Consider the following 20,468-nt stretch of genomic DNA (forward strand, 5'->3'; position numbering starts at 1 on the left):
CTTCATACATTTAGGGCATAGGCACAGGTTTATCATGAAAATGTCCTATACTGGTCCCATTACTTGAACCGTTTTTAGGACTCTCTTATAACCAAGTGGAAATTAGACACATGCACGACCCCTTAGAGTTTTTGCACAAAAAGGTTCTCAGGACTCTGGTTCAGTGGCCACGTCTGCAGTATTGCAAATCTTGTTAGTCAACTAGAACAACCACCTCTCCATTCTGTGATGGCTCGTTAAGGGACCTCGTTCTCCAGATAGGTGTGACTATGGCAAATCATTTGGACATAGTGACAAGTAATACTAGAATGTACACACTGTTCCTACAGTCCATGGATATAGGTTTTTGTATTTATTAATTTCAAGTATTAATTTGTATTTTTTTTTTTGTTTAGGTGAATGAGCTGATTAGAGAGCAGAGCCATCTAAAATCAGAGCTGGGTATAGAAGATTCAAGATTGGAGCATGGAGTTGATCGTTCTGAATCTGTTTTATCCCCAGCACCTTCTGATTCTTCCTCGGTTTGCTCCAGTTCACTTACTAAATATAGGAAAGGTCCACTAAAGTCTTCTGACTCTGTTGATAAACCCAAAATCCAAACGTCGCTTGGAAAAGCTGTATATCGTGCTACTGTAGCTTTGACTCCAAGTCCTCCAACCAGGACTGGGGCTGGTGAGAACTTTACAGAAGAGTCACCAGAGGAACATGGGAGCCTAAATCTGGAGTCAACAGAAAAACGGGAATCCGAATTTTACCCACCTGTTGCTGAAGCTGGTCCACGTTGGAGTCCTGAGGAAAACCAAGAATTGCAACAAGTCATCCGGGAGGTAGGTGACCATGCTCCAGACATGAATGCAGAATCAGAAAACAACCCATTACTGTTCGACATATATTCAGATGTTGTCAGGTTTACTTATGAAATGAGTTGTTTCTTAATGATTTTGACCTCCTGAGCGCAAATCTGACAATGAAAATTTTGTTTGCTCTTGTTTCTGAGCTGTCAAAGTTTTCCTATAGCTGCTACTTCTACTTAATGCATAAAATACTTTGAAACAGTTTTTGAACATCTTTTAGGCTGCTTTCACACATCCGATTTGAGCACTGCGGCTCAATCCAGCTGTGCAAGCTATGCAACGGATGCGGTGAAAACACCGCATCCTTTGCATAAGTTTTTCCCATGCGGCCCGTCCGGTTTTTGCCGCTTGCGGCATACTACTGAGTATGCGCAGTGGCAAAAACCGCATGTGGCGGCCGGATGTGGTTTTTGCCGTATCGGGCCGCCATAGGCATGCATTGAAAAATGCGCCGCATCGGGCGAATGCGGCGCGATGCGGGTTTTTTTTTTTGCTGCACGAAAAACGTGCCAGGCAACGTTCCATCCGGCCGCCGCATCGGCTAAATCTGCCGCATGCGACAAAAACCGGTTGGAACGCAAGGCCATGCGGCACTAATTAAAGTCTATGCAGGAAAAACGCAACCGGTAGCAAAAAAAACGGTTGCGATTTTCCTGCAAAGTGCCGGATTGTGCCGCATTGCAGAAACCGGAGGTGTAAAAGCAGCCCAAGACACAAACATTTTATTTATGCCAATTTTCTGATATTTTGTGAAGGCAACTAAAACCTGCATAACTCTATTGTGTACGAGAATTTCAGTACAAAAATTTGCTACTCATTCAGTGAACCTCCTTTTTTTTTTTTTTTTTTTTTTTTTTTTTCCTCGTACTCCTGCATCGGAACCTCTTACAATTTTCTAACAGTCATCTGCAAGAGCAATGATGGATTCCATTTTCCTTGACGTTTTTTCTCTATAGCCGCAATATCTTAGTGAAATTTCTCACCATGCTCTTCGTTCACATTGCTCTGCAGCTTTGGGGAAAGTTTAGGTGCAAATGTAAGACGTTAATTTCTTTGTCGCTCCATTGGGAGACCCAGACAATTGGGTGTATAGCTATTGCCTCTGGAGGCCACACAAAGTATTACACTTAAAAGTGTAAGGCCCCTCCCCTTCTGGCTATACACCCCCAGTGGGATCACTGGCTCACCAGTTTTGTGCTTTGTGCGAAGGAGGCAACACATCCACGCATAGCTCCACTTTTTAGTCAGCAGCAGCTGCTGACTATGTCGGATGGAAGAAAAGAGGACACATATAGTGTCCCCAGCATGCTCCCTTCTCACCCCACTGTATGTCGGAGGTGTTTGTAAGGTTGAGGTACCCATTGCGGGTACGGCGGCAGGAGCCCACATGCTGATTCCTTCCCCATCCCTTTTTACAGGGCTCTGGGTGAAGTGGGATTTACCGGTCTCCAGGCACTGAGACCGTGCTCCATCTACAGCCCCTGGAGAAGATGCTGGATGGAGCGGAGTACATCAGGGACATGGCCCTGCTTCCTCAAGGTACTCTGTGTCCCCGTGCATTTGGCGCTCACACCGCAGCATGCTGGGTGTTGTAGTGCGCCGGGGGACATCAGCGCTGCGGCGCCTGTGCCATGGCCTCATTCAGCTTTGCTGAAGCAGGCTCACTTATGGGAATTGGTCGCGCCGGCCGCTGGGACTGCGGCGCGGCTGGCACTTGTAGTGCGCCGGGGACTTCAGCGCGGCCTGCGCTTTTACGGCGGCCGCGCTGATAACTAGAGTCCCCGGCTTTTGCGGCCTGCTTCCGTTCGTTCCCGCCCCCAGACCTGCCAGTCAGGAGAGGGGCGGGACGCTGGCCACTTCCAGGAATCGGTCGCGCCGGCCGCTGGCAGCGGCGCGGCTGGCACTTGTGGTGCGCCGGGGACTTCAGCGCGGCCCGCGCTTTTACGGCGGCCGCGCTGATAACTAGAGTCCCCGGCTTTTGCGGCCTGCTTCCGTTCGTTCCCGCCCCCAGACCTGCCAGTCAGGAGAGGGGCGGGACGCTGGCCACTTCTATGAATCGGTCGCGCCGGCCGCTGGAACTGCGGCGCGGCTGGCACTTGTGGTGCGCCGGGGACTTCAGCGCGGCCCGCGCTTTTACGGCGGCCGCGCTGTTAACTCGAGTCCCCGGCTTCTGGGCCTATCTCCCTTCGTTACCGCCCACAGCCCTGACAGTCAGGGTAGGGGCGTGACGCTGCATAGAGCAGAGCTGAGAGCTGGAGTATGTTTTGCATACTCCACCCCTCTCACTGTGTGCACTGTGAATCCGGATTCCCGCACTTTCTCAGGCACGCCCACGGCTTCCTTCTCTACAAGGACACCGGCAGCCATTAGTGTCAGTTTCTGTACGATACAGAGACAAGTGTGGAAGCCTGGCATTCTGATAGTCACACAATCGCTGTAACAGGCGTTAAGCAGCACCTGTGGTGCTAACCCCACTAGTGCAGAAGTGCACTTATAGATATGCTTGTACTATATACATTGCACTGTTTGGTCGCACGTTGTATATACCCTCCTGGATTATGCGGAGGAGTTATCAGCATATTCGCTGTGTAAAACAAAGGTGCAGAACCACATGTTTTTCTATACAGCTGGTACAGCATGTACGGCTATACGGCCGGCAGGTACATAGACTCCCATTGTATGCACTAATGGCCAGGGGATGAGGACGGTGTCTGCAGTATTTACTGACAGTTTTTCTGAGACTATGGCTATGATACTAGAAGCCTAGCAGTCCGGACATGTCTCTCACAATATGGGCACTGTTGAATCATTGATCCATGGCCCCCCTCAGTGTGAATAACTAACAGCTCCGGGAATGTCACACGCATCCCAGAGTCCGGCTCTGCACGGACGTCAGTCCCAGACAGCCTAAGTGGGCTCGCTATGAGCGGCCTCGGTTTCATCAGGGTCCTAACAGAAGGACTCGCTGTGTAATGAGGCGGAAGTAGCGGCTCAGGATTCTGATCCTGAGACCGCTCTCAATCTGGATACACCTGATTGTGACGCCATAGTAAATAATCTTATAGCGTCCATCTATAGAATGTGGGTTATTTCTCACAGCTCCTCCAGTGGAGGAGTCAGCTTCACGTATTTTTCTGGACCACTCTGCCTTCAGAGAGGCAGTCCAGGAACACCACGCTTATCCAGATATGCGCTTCTCCAAACGGCTTAGGATACACGTTATCCCTGTCCCCTGACTTGGTCAAGGACTGGACCCAATGTCCCGAGCGGCATCCTCCAATCTCCAGGCTTGTAGCTAGATCCATAGTTGCAGTGGGAGATGGAACTGCAAACTCAAAGATGCCACTGACAGACAGATGGATCTCTGGTCGAAAGCCATCTATGAGGCTGTCGGCGCACCGTTGGCTCCGGCATTCTCTCCCTTGGGGCACTCCAAGCTATTTCAGCTTGTCTTACACAGATTGACACGGTTACACGTACATCTGTGCCGCAGGTGGCATCCTTAACCTCTCAAATGTCTGCATTTGTTTCTTACGCGATTCAGGTTGTCCTGGACTCTGCGAACCGTGCGGCGGTAGCCTCCGCTACTCCGTGTTTTTAAGCAGAGCCTGGTCTGCTCGTTAAGTGAATGGAAGGCAGATTCTGCTTCCAAAAAAGGTTGCCTAACCAGTTGCCTTTTTCTGCTGACCGACTGTTTGGTGAGCGTTGGATGTAACCATCAAACAGTCCAGGGGTAAGGATTCATCCTTTCCTCAGCCCGGACACAACAAACCCCAACAGAGCAAGAGGCAGTCGGGGTTTTCGGCCTTTTCGAGGCTCGGGCAGGTCCCATTTTTCCTCGTCCAATGTGGACTCAAAAGGATCAGAGGAGCTAAGATTCTTAGTGGGCTCAGTCTCGCCCAAAAAAGCGACAGTCTGAAAACCCGCTTCCAAGGCGGCTTCCTCATGACTTGCGGCCTCGGTCGGTAGCAGGCTCTCCCGCCTTGGCGATATTTAGCTGCCATAGGTCAATGACCATTGAGTGTGAGACATTCTGTCTCACGGGTACAGGATAGAGCTCACTTCTCGTCCTCCAACTCGATTCTTCAGAATTTCTCCACCTCCCGGCCGGGCCGCTGCTCTTCTGCAAACAGGGTGCACTCTATAGGCAGAAAGAGTGATGACCCCCGTTCCTCTTCAGGAACAAGGTCACGGTTTTTACCCCAAATTCTTTGCGGTACCTATAACAACGGGCCGTTCCGTCCCGTTCTGGATCTAAAAATGCTCAGCAAGCTCGTGGACACCAGGCGGTTCCGGATGGAATCCCTCCGCCATGTCATCGCCTCAAGGTCCCAAGGATATTTCCTAGCATCATTAGGCATCAAGGATGCTTATCCACACGTGCCGATTGATCCAGAGCACTAGCGTTTCTACGCTTCGTTATAGGAGACGAACACCCTCTGTTCGTAGCTCTACCTTCCGGCTAGCGACAGTCCAACTGGTCTTCGCCAAGGTCAGGGCAGCAGTAGTCACAGTCCTGCACTCTCAGGGTCGCTCTGTGGTCCCGTATTTAGACGATCTACTTGTCAAGGCACTCTCTTAGGAAACATGCCAACGCTGCCCGAACGTTGCGCTGGAGACTCTCTAGAGTTTTGGGTGGATCATCAACTTTTTAAAGTCAGATCCGACCCCGACCCTATCGATAACATATCTAGGCATAGAGTTTCTTACTCTCTCAGCGATAGTGAAGCTGCCGCTAGACAAACAGCATTCACTACGGGCTGCAAGCTCTTCTTTAAGAACCAGTCGCACACATTGAGACGCCTCATGCACTTCCTACGTAAGATGGTAGCAATGGAGGCAGTTCCTTTCGCGCAGTTTTACTGCGTCCACTACAATGGGACATTCTCCGCCAATGGGACGAGGAGTCGACGTCCCTCAACAGAGTCGTCGTTCTTTCTCAGGCGGCCAAGGAATCTCTACGGTGGTGGCTTCTTCTCACCTCTTGGTCAAAAAGAAGGTCCTTCCTATCCCCGTCCTGGGCGATAGTTACGACAGACGCGAGTCTATCAGGGTGGGGAGCAGTTTTTCTCCACTACAGCGCTCAGGGTACGTGGACTCAGCAAGAGTCCACTCTTCAGATCAATGTTCTTGAACACAGAGCAGTGTATCTTGCCCTACAATCCTTCCAACAGCGGCTGGAAAGCAAGCATATCCGACTTCAGTCGGACAGCTCCACAGCGGTGGCATACATCAACCACCAAGGAAGAACGCGCAACCGGCAAGCCTTCCAGGAAGTCCGGCAGGTTCTGATGTGGGTGGAAGACACGGCATCCACCATATCCACAATTCACATCCCAAGTGTGGAAACTAGGAAGCTGACTTCCTAAGTCGCTGAGGTGTGGCCGAAAGAGTATGGTCTCCTCACCCGGACGGGTTTCAGGAGATCTGGCGCCGCTGACAGAGGCCGGACGTCGATCTAATGGCGTCACGGCACAACAACAATGTGCCAGCTTCATGGCACGGTTTCACAATCATCGAGCTCTGGCGGCAAACGCCTTAGTTCAGCATTGGTCGCAGTTCCAGCTACCTTAGGTGCCACCTCTGGCATTGTTGCCCAGAGTACTGCGCTAGATCAAGACCGACTGCGGCCGCGCCATCCTCGTCGCTACAAATTGGCCGAGGATGTTCTGGTACTCGGTTCTGTGGTGCCTCACGGTAGGCTAACCGGGGGCACTACCAGACCAATCAGACTGGCTGTCTCAAGGGCCATTCTTCCATTTGAATTCTACGGCCCTCAACCGGATGGTGTGGCATTGAGTCCTGGAACCTAGTGTCGTCAGGATTACCTCAGGACGTGGTTGCCACCATGAGACAGGCTAGCATACCAACGTCCGCCAAGATTGACCACAGGACGTGGAAGATGTTCTTATCTCGGTGCTCGGCGCAGGGTGTTTCTCCCTGGCCGGTTGCATCGTCTATGTTTCCTTCCTTCCTGCAATCTAGGTAGGAAAATGGGTTGTCGCTCAGTTCCCTTTAGGGACAAGTCTCAGCGCTATCTGTATTTTTTCAGAAACGACGACTTCCTCAGGTACGCACGTTCCTACGGGGAGTTTGTCTTCTCAGCACTCCGTACAAGCGGCCGTTAGAGCCCTGAGATCTGAACAAGGTTCTAATTGCTCTCCAGATGCCGCCTTTCGAGCCTTTGAAGCATGTCTCCCTTCCCGTTTTTCACGGGAAGTGGCCTTCTAGTAACGGTCTCGTCTCTTAGGAGAGTTTCCGAGCTAGCAACGCTCTCATACAAACTCCCTTCCTGGTCCTTCACCAGGACAGGGTAGTTCTGCGTCCGGTTCCGGAATTTCTCCCTAAGGTGGTATCCCATTTTCATATCAATCAGGATATCACCTCACCTTCTTTGTGTCCTCGTCCAGTCCATCAATTTCAGAAAGATTTGCATCTGTTGGTTCTGGTGAGAGCACTCAGGTTCTACTTCCCGCATGGCGCTCCTGCGCCACCCGGATGCACTCTTTGTCCTTGTCGCTGGTCGGCGTAAACAGTCGCAAGCTTCCAGATCCACCCTTGCTCGGGGGCTCGAGGAACCAATTCTTGAAACCTACAGTTCTACTGGGCTTCTGGTTCTCTCAAGGCCGAAGGCCCATTCTACCAGAGCCGTGGGTGCATCCTGGGCATTACGGCACCAGGCTACGGCTCAGCAGGTGTGTCAGGCACCCACCTGGTCGAGTCTACTTACTTTTACCAAGCATTATCAGATGCATACCTACGCTTCGGCAGACGCCAGCCTAGGTAGATAAGTCATTCAGGCGGCGGTTGGCCACCTGTAGGAGAGGGCCGTTTGACGGCCCTATCATGAGGTATTCTTTTACCCACCCAGGGATTGCTTTTGGACATCCCAATTGTCTGGGTCTCCCAATGGAGCGACAAAGAAGGGAATTTTGTTTACTTACCGTAAATTCCTTTTCTTCTAGCTCCAATTGGGAGACCCAGCACCCGCCCTGTTTTCTCGGGGTTTTTCTGTTTTTTCGGGTACACATGTTGTTCATGTGGTATGGTTCAGTTCTCCGATGTTTCCTCGGATTGAATTGGTCTTTAAACCAGTTATTGGCTTTCCTCCTTCTTGCTTTGGCACTAAAACTGGTGAGCCAGTGATCCCACTGGGGGTGTATAGCCAGAAGGGGAGGGGCCTTACACTTTTAAGTGTAATACTTTGTGTGGCCTCCAGAGGCAATAGCTATACACCCAATTGTCTGGGTCTCCCAATTGGAGCTAGAAGAAAAGGAATTTACGGTAAGTAAACAAAATTCCCTTCTTTTATGGGCAAGTTACGGCCAAAATCCTTTAAATTTTGAGATTTTCCACCAAGTCATCAGTTATCTGCCCTTGACTGTCCGAAAAAATTAGTTACCACTATTGCAAATGCTACCCATGCAGCCTTTTCCTTGCCCTGAAACAAGAGAAACTCCTTGAAACTTAAGGGCCGTTTCACACATCCAGCATTTCTCCGGATTGATAGATCCGGCACACTCCAGTACAGTGTTAATACTGTACAATGGCATCACGGCAACCTACGGTCACATGCCTCGATGCCATTGTACTGTATACACTGTACTGGAGTGTGCCGGATCTGGCAATTCGGCGAATTGCCGGATGTGTGAAACTCCCCTAAAGACTCCTTCATATCTTTTGTAAGCTGCCGGCTGCGCCACTGTTTTTGTCCAGAGATAAGACAGGTGGCTTAGATTTAAGGCCCCACTCCAGCTCTGGGGAAAGAAAAATTGAACTGTTAAATCGCCACTCCACAGAGATCGGTCACCAGGTTCTTGGTACCCATCTAAGAGCTGCATATTGTAGACTGCTTGTACCTGGATTCCAGCGATGTCTGTCACTCAGGGTATGTTCACACATCAGGTTTTTGCTGTGCGGGAAAAACGCTTTTTTTTTTTTTTTTTTTTTTTTTTGCCGCTGGGTGCGGTTTTTCCTCATAGGCTTTTATTAGCGCCAGATTGTGCCGCATGTACTTTTGTTCCGTTTTTTGCCGGATGCGGCAAACATCGTCACTCCGGCAGCCGCACAGGACGCAGAGAGGAACGTTTTTGCCAGCGGCAAAAAAAACTGCATCGCGCCGGGTGCGGCGCTGTGCGGAATGGTGCATAATGAAAGTCTATGTGCGCCTGGTACGGTGGGATGCGTCAAACGCCGGAAGCATGTTCCGGTTTTTACTTCTGAGCATGCCCAGAAGTGATATAAATTCATTGCTTGTCAGAAAATCAATCACTCACTCGCTCTCTCTCAAGCTCTCTCACTCACTGACTCATTCACTCACTCTCACCCACTCACCGAGCACGGGCGCGGCACTGCACGGCTGTCAAAGCTCTGGCGGCTTCTCCTGGTTTGAAAATGCCGGCCGCCCATTATTCAGTCTCGTATTCCGTGCTTTCCACGCCCACCGGCGCCTATGATTGGTTGCAGTGAGACAGCTGTCACTCAGCGTGGGGGCGTGTCTGACTGCAACTAATCACAGCCGCCGGTGGGCGGGTCTATATCGAGCAGTAAAAAAATAATTAAAAAAAACGGCGTGCGGTCCCCCCCAATTTTGATACCAGCCAAGATAAAGCCACACGGCTGAAGGCTGGTATTCTCAGGATGGGGAGCTCCACGTTATGGGGAGCTCACCACCCTAACAATATCAGCCAGCAGCTGCCCGGAATTGCCGCATCCATTAGATGCGACAGTCCCGGGACTCTACCCGGCTCATCCCGAATTGCCCTGGTGCGGTGGCAATCGGGTAATAAGGGGTTAATCATAGTAGGCGTCTGAGACACCCCCAATGATTAACCTGTAAGTGAAAGTAAATAAACACATACACCCGAAAAATCCTTTATTTGGAATAGAAGACAAAACACCCTCTTTTACCATTTTATTAAAATCCCCAAATACCCCTCCAGGTCCGACGTAATCCAGAGGTCCCACGACGCTTTCAGCTCTGCTACATGAAGCTAAGAGGAGCGGCAGTAGAACACCGCCGCTCTCTATCAGCTCCACGTAGCAACTGAAGTGAATTGCGCTGTCAGCGGTGACGTCACTGAGGTAGTGCCTGGGTGTATGCGGTGATGATGCGTGCGATAGTGCATGCGTGTGCGGTGGTGATGCATGCGGTAGTGCTGGTGTGTGCGGTGATGATGGGGTCTCCCTCTCAGCATAAAAAAAGTTTTTGTGTTTTTTTTTTACCGGATCAGTCGCATCAGTTTTTACACACTATGAGATGGATCCGTTGCATCAGGCACAAACCGGATTGTGCCTGATTGGAAAAAACGATGTGTGAACTTAGCCTTACTGACCTGTTTGCTGTCATTTTGATAAAATCACTGTTTTCTGTGCTGCAGTTCTCTGAATGTTGAGCTCTGTATAACCCCGCCCACAGCAAGTAATTGGCAGTTTTCTATGTCCACTTTGCATAAACAAAGCTGCCAATCAGTGATGTGGACGGTGTTATCCACAGCTCATGAATACTTGTCTTCTATTCAGTGGCGTAACTACCGCGGTCGCGATCGCGACCGGGCCCGGGAGGTTAGGGGCCCGGCGGCGGCCAGGCAGATCAGCAGCCAGCTCCTGTCAGTGTGAGAGGAGCCGCGCTGATCTGTCACAGACCACGCGGCCGCTATTTGACCCGCTGCCGACGACACCGGGCCCCCCTGCCTGGTGTCAGCGGCGGCACCGGGGCCCCCTACCTGGTGTCAGCAGCTGCGGCGTCTCACCAGTCACCGCGCACAGTAATGATGAAGCATAGCGCGGCCGGTGCCGCGCTATGCATCACCATTCTCCCCCTGTGCGGTGACGTCACTCCCGAGCGACTGCTGTGCTGAGTGCAGGACTAGGAGGACACCGACCGCAGCACCGGGAGAACGAGCAGCGGGGAGGACAGCAGCGGTGGAAGGAAGAGAGAAGGTGAGTACTTGTTGTTTGTTTTGTTTTTTTTTTTTTTTTTAATTGAGTAAACGGTGGCCAGAGGCTTGGGAAGGCAGTTCTGGGGAAGCTGCATTATTATACATGGAAGCCTGGAGAGGCTGCTTTATACATGAAGGTCTGAGGAGGCTGCATTATATATGGAGGTCTGGGGAAGCTGCATTATTATACATGGAAGCCTGGAGAGGCTGCTTTATACATGGAGGTCTGAGGAGGTTGCTTTATACATGGAGGTCTGGAGAGGCTGCATTATATATGGAGGTCTGGGGAGGCTGCATTATATATGGAGGTCTGGGGAGGCTGCATTATATATGGAGGTCTGGGGAGGCTGCATTATTATACATGGAGGCCTGGGGAGGCTGCATTATTATACATGGAGGCCTGGGGAGGCTGCATTATACATGGAGGCCTGGAGATACTGCATTATACATGGAGACCTGAGGAGGATGGGTGCATTGTTATACATGGAGGCCTGGAGAGGCTGGCTGCTACATTATACATGGAGGCCTGGAGAGGCTGGCTGCTACATTATACATGGAGGCCTGGAGAGGCTGGCTGCATTATTATATATGGAGGTCTGGGGGGTTGCATAATACAAAATGAAGGACACCTTATACATGGAATATAGGGGTGCATTATGCATGGAGGAGTATGGGGCTGCCTAATGCAATATGAAGTTTTATGGGGTTGCGTTATAATACATATAGGACTATGGGGGCTACATTATAATATATGGAGGACTATGGAGGCTACCTTATACATGGACTATGGGGGTGCATTATAAAACATTGGGGACTATGTGGTGCAGTATAATATATGGAGAACTATGGGGTGAATTATAACATGGAGAACTATGAGAAATTCATTATAATAATTGGAGGGCTACTTTATACATAGAGGACTATGTGGTGCAGTATAATGTATGGAGGACTACGTGGTGCAGTATAATGTATGGAGGACTATGTGGTGCAGTATAATTCATGGAGAACTATGGGGTGAATTATAATACATAGAGAACTATGAGAAATTCATGATGATAATTGAAGGGCTACTTTATACATGGAGGATTATAGGGGTGCATTACAATATATGGAGGACTATGTGGTGCAGTATTATATATTGAGTACTATTGGGTGAATTATAATGCATGGAGAACTATGGGAAATCCATTATAATACATGGAGGACTATGGAAGTGTATTCTAATATATGAAGGGATATGTGGGACCCTTTATACTATTTGGAAGGCTATGTGGGGGCCATTATAGTATTTGGAGAACTATATACAAGGGGGGGACAAAGATACAAGCATGGGATGGGAACGTTTTGTGCTGAGGGAAAAAGGCTCTTTTCCCTCAGCACCCAGCTTTCCCATGCTCTGCTATACATCATTTCTCAGCACCCAGCTTTCCCATACTCTGATATAGGAAAGCTGGGTGCTGAGGGAAAGATGTATAGCAGAGCATGGGGAAGCAGTGTGCCGAGGACAAGATGGATATCAGAACATAGGAAAGCTGGGTGCTGATAGAGGGATTTCAGATCATGGGAAATCCTGGGTGCTGTGGGTAAGAGCCAAGTGTCAGCGTCATTATCCCGTACCCCAAGTGTCGGTGTATGTGGAGGGGGGCCCAGGTCTGAACTTTGCACCGGGGCCCATCAAACTCTAGTTACGCCACTGCTTCTATTGGTTTATTTTTTTTTAAATAGTGGTTTTATCAAAACTACTGTAAGTAGCCCAGTAAGTGACACATCTCTGCAATCAGATCTTTTTCTTAAGATCATGCTGCGGTCAGATTAGGTGGCAAAACCTGGTGACAGATTCCCTTTGAGAACTGACAGCTTAACACCTTCACAACCTTTTACACACTGGTACTTTGTAATGTCATGATCCTGCCATTGATGTGGGCTTACATGCCGAGCCCGCATCTTTCCCTGCACAGTCTGCTCCTGTGATCAGCCAACATGTGCCTGTAATAGCAACTGGTGGATCGGAGATCTGCTTGCCACGGTTAACTAGTTAAATCCTGCTGTCCATCTGACAGCAGGATTTATCATCCGTTGGCTGGGATCATTCCATTCCCCTCTCTGGTGACGTGATCATGGAGCGCCGGTGGACTGTCATGACTGCCAGGGGTCAGCTGATGAGTGTGAACCCCGGTGTCAGTCTTTATGAACCTCCTGTGAATGCAGACTGCAAGCTGTTCATAGGAAGCCCTCATTTCTGCTGATCAGAGGGACGCTGATGCCCTGCTCTGTACAGCACAAGTGACCGGATGATCGCACCTTTAAAGCCCCTAAGGGTGCTGGTAAATACAATAAAAAGTGAGGGGTAGAAAGTTGGTTTTTTAATTAAATTGAAATTGCCTCCCTTTTTCTTATTGAAAATAAAAAATTAAAATACCCATTCGGTATCGCTGCGTTCACAAATGTCTTATCAAAATATTAAAATCTGATCGCTAAGTGGCGTAACAGGGGGACATAACTCCAGAATTTGGGGGTTTTAGTTGTCGCAACATTACATTAAAATGTGAGGCGATCAAAGCATTGTATCTACCTGAAAATGGTATTGGTAAAAACGTCAACCCCGGGTAGGAGAAAAGTAAGCAATCACAGACCCCCATATCCCAAAAAAATGAGACGTTACAGGTATTGGTAAATGACTATAAAGTTTGTTGTTTTTTTTTTTGTTTTCTCCCATCAGTTAAATGAAAAATAAGGTGTGTGTGTGTGTGTGTGTGTGTGTGTGTGTGTGTGTGTGTGTGTGTGTGTGTGTGTGTGTATTATAATATAAATATATATATCTCTATTATATTATATAATTTAATATATATAACAAATATAACAAATATATATATACATATACACGTACGTACGTACGTACGTACATGTATGTGGTGTGTGTGTATATATATATATATATATATATATATATGTGTGTGTATATGTCTGTGTGTATATAATATATTTAATATATGTGTGTGTATATGTCTGTATTATTATTATTATATATATATATATATATATATATATATATATATAAATAAATATATATAAATATATATATATATATATATATATATATATATATATATATATATATATATATATATATATATATATATATATATATATATATATATATATATATATATATATATATATATATATATATATATATATATATATATATATATTTAATTATAATTTTTTTATGTATATGTGTGTGTTTTTGGTATCTCTGCACTCGTACTGACCTGCGGAATCATACTGCCAGGTTATTTTTACCATATAGTGAATATGGTACCTATAAGAAAAATAAATTGGAATTTCACTTTTGCCATTTAACCACACTCCGTTTTTTCTGGCTGACAGTAAAATAAAGTTTTATGGCCCTTGGAACAAGGGGAGGAAAAAAATGAAGAAATACAGTCTGGTGGTAAAAGGTTAAAATTTCTGTCCCAAATGTTCTGTGGCTTAAAACAATGCAAAAAGATACAGAATTGCTGTAAATTAAACATTGCTACTGTGGGAAGCAGGCGCTTTTCTGCAGCATTAGTTTATTCTTGTCAATACTTTGGTTTTGCAGTCGGCTAGTGAATAACTCCAACTTGCTGTTGTGGTGGGAGTGAGCGGCGTCATTCCTGGCAGAACAATGTGGGGCACAGATGACATTCTGGTGGGAATGTACATATTTCTCAGTACAGAAGATATGTGGGGTTGTAGTTACTACTTCTCTGCTGGAAACAAGAGTCTGTATTCTTCTCCCGGATCATGTGTCTGTGTTTGGGTGGTATGCATGATTGTAATGTGACCTGGCCGCTGCCTACTCTGTACACACCCACTGGTGAAGTCATGGATCTTGTGCCATCCAAATTCTGACCATTTACTCCTATCTGTGGCCTCATTTGGGCGGTGTCACGTGGGCACATTTTAGCATCTTTAGTTTGTCCGCAAGTACCGTCCCAATCACTAATAGTACAATAGGGAAGAATATTGCTTTTAGTTTGGGTTGGTTGCAATGTAGACAGGACTCTAATAGAGATGCAGAAATGTGCCCACATTACAGCTGTCGCCAACAGATTGTAAGAGCAATGCAATAACCCAAGCATATTTAGGTTACAACCATACAAAAAAGTGACCTATCTACACATGGTGTCAGCCACCGGTTCACACATCAGGTATGGGTATATGCAATGCAGGCCGGTGTGGCATCCAAGGTTTCATGAAGGCCCCTGTCAAATCCATCCTTCTGATCCCATGGAGCGCCTTCGGAGACTTAGTTTCATAGGAGGTTTTTTGTACCACATATTACAATACTAATCAACCATCGCAGCTTCAAATCTCCTAGATGGACTGAAGTATGCAAAATGGTTTTCATCACCACATTTGTCAAATTAAATTTGTAAAATTAATACCTTTTAGTATTTCCCTGTCCATAGGCGAGATCTGTGAAAAGTTAAATTTATTGCGTACCACAAACATTCTTTCAGGTGTGTAACAAAGCGCCCCCCACCTCCAAATAAGCAACAAAAAGCAACACAATCCATGTATGCAACACAAAAAATGTGAAAAGTGAGTCCCCATACAAATCTATGTTTTAGTTTTAAAGAAATTAAAAATATATGGCTCTTGGAAGAAACCGAAAAGCACAAAGGTGACAGTGTGTGTATATAAACATTGACTATCCCAAAGGAATTTAAAGCAGCCACAGAAGTAACCTTTCCATGGCAGTTAAAGGGATATTTTTAGGTTTGAAAGATATCTCCTATCTTTTTGGATAAGGAATAACTTTTCGGTTGCTGGGGTACAGACTGGCCCCCAGTGATCCTGAGACCTGGGGTGCTGAGTTGTGGTTGACTGCACATTGCTCTATTCATCCAACCTTACCGATACCGCTGGAGATGCCCTCGGCTGATCTTCGTCACTCCCATTCACACGGTTCTTCAGAGCCCTAGTTCTTGGCATCACTGGAGGCCCCTGCAGTCGGGCCCCTAGCGATCAGGAAGCTATTCACCAATCCTCAAAATGAGTTGGCCAGTTATCCCCTGAAAATAACACTTCAGTGGTAAAACCGGATGAAAACCAGCACCACTTCTTCCAGTGCACTGCCCACTTTTAGTTTGAACCAACTGAATTCTTCACATTTTTCATACTGGTTTTACAGAGAAAATATAAAGGCAGTTAAAGGGAACCTGTCACCGGAAGTCTAGAACACTTGCATACCTAATGGTAAGATGGGCGTCTCCGGGTCCCACACCTCCTCTTTCGGCCATCTTTATTATCCTTCTGAAGCTAGTGTGGATGACTCGTTCTACGTCGTCTACACTAACCAATATTGAGGTCCTACTCAGGGCAGATCAAAGTGCGCCTGACCAGGACCTCACTGTCACCTAGTGTAGATGACTTAGAACGCGTCATCCACACTAGCTTCAGAAGGAGGACAAAGATGGCCAAAAGAGGAGGTGCGGCACCCGGAGAACTGAGACGCCCATCCAATCGGACAGCTCCGCACCAACTGTTAAGTATTATAGACTTCCGGTGACAGGTTCCCTTTAAATGTTGGATTCAAAGAGCTGTGCGTGTGTACATTGTTTGCACATACTGTAGATGTTTCTGTAGCAGTTAGGTTTTATCTGGATGTTGAACTGACGTTGTAGAACACTTGATCTGTAAACTCAACATTGTCTTGGAGACACCACAGCGTCCACCCATGAACTGTGTTTAGATTTCACCATTTGTTTTCCTATGGCTAAGCCTGAATGGTGGTGCCTTGTGAGGCAAGATCAGCGCTCCCGGGTGACACCGCTCTGCAGTCATCACTTCGATCTACAGCCACTGTTACATTAATGTTTTTGCATATTTCTAAGTGACTTGTCCATACAGTTCTATGCTACTTAACAAGAATTATTTGCTTGGTTATGTTCAGCCATGAATTCTAAAAATGAGAATCCCAATTTGATTTTTTTTTTTTTTTTTTGTACAATATGTAAAATTACCAAACAAATTCTAAAAGGAAACCATATTCTCCCTGTTTCAGATTAAAGAAGCTATTGTTGGAGACATTCGAAGAGAAATTGTAAGTGGACTTCTAGCAGCTGTATCATCTCCGGTTCGATCAATGGATGGAAAAAATGACGGAAGGATTTAAAAGGTAAATTTGTCAGGACGCTTCACCTTATTGCAACATTGTCCTACTCAAGTGAATGGACTTAAAAGTATATCATTGTGTGATACAAAATGTAAAAAATGAGAAGCGGTACACTGCAGTTGCAGGAGCTTTATAGTCACGTCAAAAGATAATAAGAAATGGCCAGACCCCAGTACCGGGTTTCCCCGAAAATAAGACAGGGTCATAATTTTTTTGCTATAATAGTTGGGCCAGGGCTTATTTTCAGGGGAGGTATAATAATAGTATTAGTAGTATTAGTAGTATTAGTATGGATTAGTATGGATTAGTATGGATTAGTATGTATTAGTATGTATTAGTATGTATTAGTATGTATTAGTATGTATTATTATTTATTTATTTATTTATTTATTTATTTTTTTTTTTTTTTTTTTTTTTGTCCAAGAATAAATTTGGATTAAGTATAGTCCATATTGAATTCTGGAACATCAATATAAGTCCCCAAACCCTGTGTGCAGTGTGTGTACGCAAACAAACACATCTCTTCAGCTTAGACTCCTGCAATTAAGAAACCTTTGGTCACATGACGTGATGTCACAAAAGGTCCTTAACCCTTTCACGACCGGCCGATTTTTCTCTTTCCGTTTTTTTTTTTCGCCATTCATTTTCTGAGACTTAACTTTTTTGTTTTTCAGTCAATATGGTCATGTGAGGGCTCATTTTTTGTAGAACGAACTGTACTTTTAAATTAAATCCTAAGTTTTACCATATAGTGTACTGGAAAACGGCAAAAAAAATTCCAAATGCAGAAAAAATTTCAAAAAAAGTGCAATAGCACTATGGTTTTTGAGATATTTTATTCACTGTGTTCACTATATGGTAAAACCGATGTGTGGGTGTGATGCCTCAGGTCAGTGCGAGTTTGTAGACACCAAACATGTATAGGTTTACTTTTATATAAGGGGTTAAAAAAAAATCGGAAGTTTGTCCGAAAAAAGTGGCGCACGTTTTACGCCATATTCCGTGACCCGTAGCGTTCTCATTTTTTGGGATCTATGGCTCAGTGACTGCTTATTTTTTGCGGCTCGAGCTGACGTTAACGGTACCATTTTTGCGCAGATGCTACGTTTTGATCACCTCTTATTGCATTTTGCGCAAAAGTTGTGGCGACAAAACGTCATTTTGACGTTTTGGAATTTTTTTGCCACTACGCCGTATACTGATCAGATTAATTGATTTTATATTTTGATCGGGCGTTTCTGAACGCGGCAATACCAAATGTGTGTATATTTTAATTTTTTTAACCCTTTAATTTTCAATGGGGCGAATGGGGGGTGATTTGAACTTTTTAGGTTTTTTGTGTTTTTAATTTTTTAAAACTTTTTAACTTTTTTTTTTTTTTTTTTTTATTTTACTAGTCCCTCTAGGGGGCTATTGCGATCAGCATTCCGATCGCTCTGCAGTATCTGCTGATCACAGCTACAAGGCTGTAAACAGCAGATACGCTCTTTCTCTTTAGCTGTGCCGCGGGCACAGCGAAAGTGAAAGCAAGTCAGGTGTAGTACAGGAGTCATCACATGACCCTGTGCTACCATGACAACTATCGGGAGTCACGTGATCGCGTCACGTGACTTCCGGTATCGGCGGTAAGTAAAATTTTACCGCGATCGCGCTTATAATGGCGCTGTCACATATTGACAGCGCCATATAAGGGGTTAAACGGCACGAGCAGATAACGATTCTGCTCGTGCCTAGCAGGCACACATCTCAGCTGTGAAAATCAGCTGAGATGTGTACCGATTGCAGCATGATGCTGCCGGCAGACCGCGGGCAGTAACGTTATGACATTTAGGACGTAATTTTACTGCCTGCGGTCGTGAAGGGGTTAAGCAGTGTTAGGATATAAACGCTGGGGCCCTGAGAAATTACCAGTTTGCTCTCCCTTCCCTCTGATCTCTGTCCTGCACAACAACCTGTCTCCTGTTCAGCTCTTTTAGACTCCTGCAATTAAGGGACCTTTGATTACTTCAGTCATGTGACATGATGTAATCAAAGGTCCATAAGCAATCTTAACTAGCAGGGTCCCTGAGATATTATGCAGTATAACTCCTAACGCCGACCCTGACTAGGGCTTTTATTTCAGGCATACTCCAAAAATCCTGGAGAATCATGCTAGGGCTTATTTTTTAGGGAAAGAGGGTATTGATGGCCAATCCAAAGGATAAGCATTAGGGATGATCGAATATCACAAATATTCGTCACTCTTCGGCTTTGAGAATATCCGACGAATAGGTCGCCGCTATGCGACTATTCGATGTGCATTGTAAGTCTATAGGAAGGCCAAATCGTTACTATTCGGCAACTATTCGGGTTTCCCACAGACTTACATTGCACATCGAATATTCACAAATAGTCGAATAGCGGCAATCTATTCGGCGAATATTTGTGGTATTCGGTCATCCCTAATAAGCATAAGGCTAAAAAAAAAACCTGGATAATCTGTTCACTAGAGAAGAGAAGATGGAAACATGTTAACTGGAATATTGCTAGTTTTGTTACCTTTATTGCCAAACTTAGATTGGGGGAGGGGATTGGATATCCCCACCAAATTTTTTTTTTTTTTTTTTTTTTTTTTTTTTTTAATTCTTCCCCCTGAAATTCAACTACTAGGCAGAACTGGGGAGGGGGTGTTCTCTTCCCTCATGTCATGTACAACCTACCTAAAGTTGTTGGTTTTTTTTTTTTGTGTTTTTTACATTTTTTTTTTTTTTCTTTTTTTGTTTTGTACATAGGTTAGAGATCACACAGGTCTGTTGAGCTGTTGGCGTCCGGTGAGAAGGATATGGATGAAGCAATTTTGCCAAGTTCAAGACCCCAGGAGGACCGTCTGCTGCTGATTTATCTACTGTCGTGTCTTGTAACTCCCCCAGCACCTAATTTTTTTTGACCATGGACTTTGTGTAGTTTGGGCACTTTTCTTAGCTTACTGCTAATGTGAGGACTGTGGAGGCTTAAAAAAATATTTATTTTAAATGAAATGTTTGCTGAATTAGGTTTTTTTATTTTTTAAACTTGAACAATTTCTTTTTTTTTTTTTTTTTTTCTCCCCCTTTCCCTTGTTGCCTACTCGCTATGTATGGGAGGTATGGAAATGTGGCAAAGTAATGCATTGATGGGTGAAATAAAATGACTAATATAAATATTGCCTACAGCTTTGACAATGACCTCCATGAGGTATAGACTGTGCAATAAGTGATTCGCTCTGAGCTTGTAAGGAATCTTCTCTTTTTTTTTTTTTTCTTTTTTTTTTATATTCCTCTCTTCCACCATGTAGTGGCACTTCAAAAACTACCAGTCACCCTCACATTGAGAAAGGGGCTAGGTTGGGGAGAGAGCATTTGGTAATACGGATATTGCTGAGGCATAAGACAGAAGTGTTTGGGTGACAAGTTTTCTCACATTGTACTTGCCAAGAGCTGCCTTAGCTGGTGCCTTTTTGTGGTGGATTATATGCATTTACCTTTTTAA

At 45.8% G+C, this 20,468-nt stretch overlaps 1 protein-coding gene across 2 annotated transcripts in view; it reads left to right on the plus strand.

The window, feature by feature from the left end:
* Window positions 1-20,140, plus strand: part of ITPRID2 (ITPR interacting domain containing 2) — a 125,451-nt gene extending 105,311 nt beyond the window's left edge. For both annotated transcript variants that reach the window (XM_075317411.1, XM_075317412.1), the window contains 3 exons: window positions 396-827; window positions 16,851-16,964; window positions 19,733-20,140. In XM_075317411.1, the coding sequence (XP_075173526.1) occupies window positions 396-827; window positions 16,851-16,961 (543 nt within the window). In that variant the 3' untranslated portion in view covers window positions 16,962-16,964; window positions 19,733-20,140. The remainder of the gene's footprint in view (window positions 1-395; window positions 828-16,850; window positions 16,965-19,732) is intronic.
* Window positions 20,141-20,468: the final 328 nt, after the last annotated feature.

The sequence above is a fragment of the Anomaloglossus baeobatrachus genome, chromosome 7 (genome assembly GCF_048569485.1).
Source record: "Anomaloglossus baeobatrachus isolate aAnoBae1 chromosome 7, aAnoBae1.hap1, whole genome shotgun sequence".
Lineage (NCBI taxonomy): Eukaryota > Metazoa > Chordata > Amphibia > Anura > Aromobatidae > Anomaloglossus > Anomaloglossus baeobatrachus.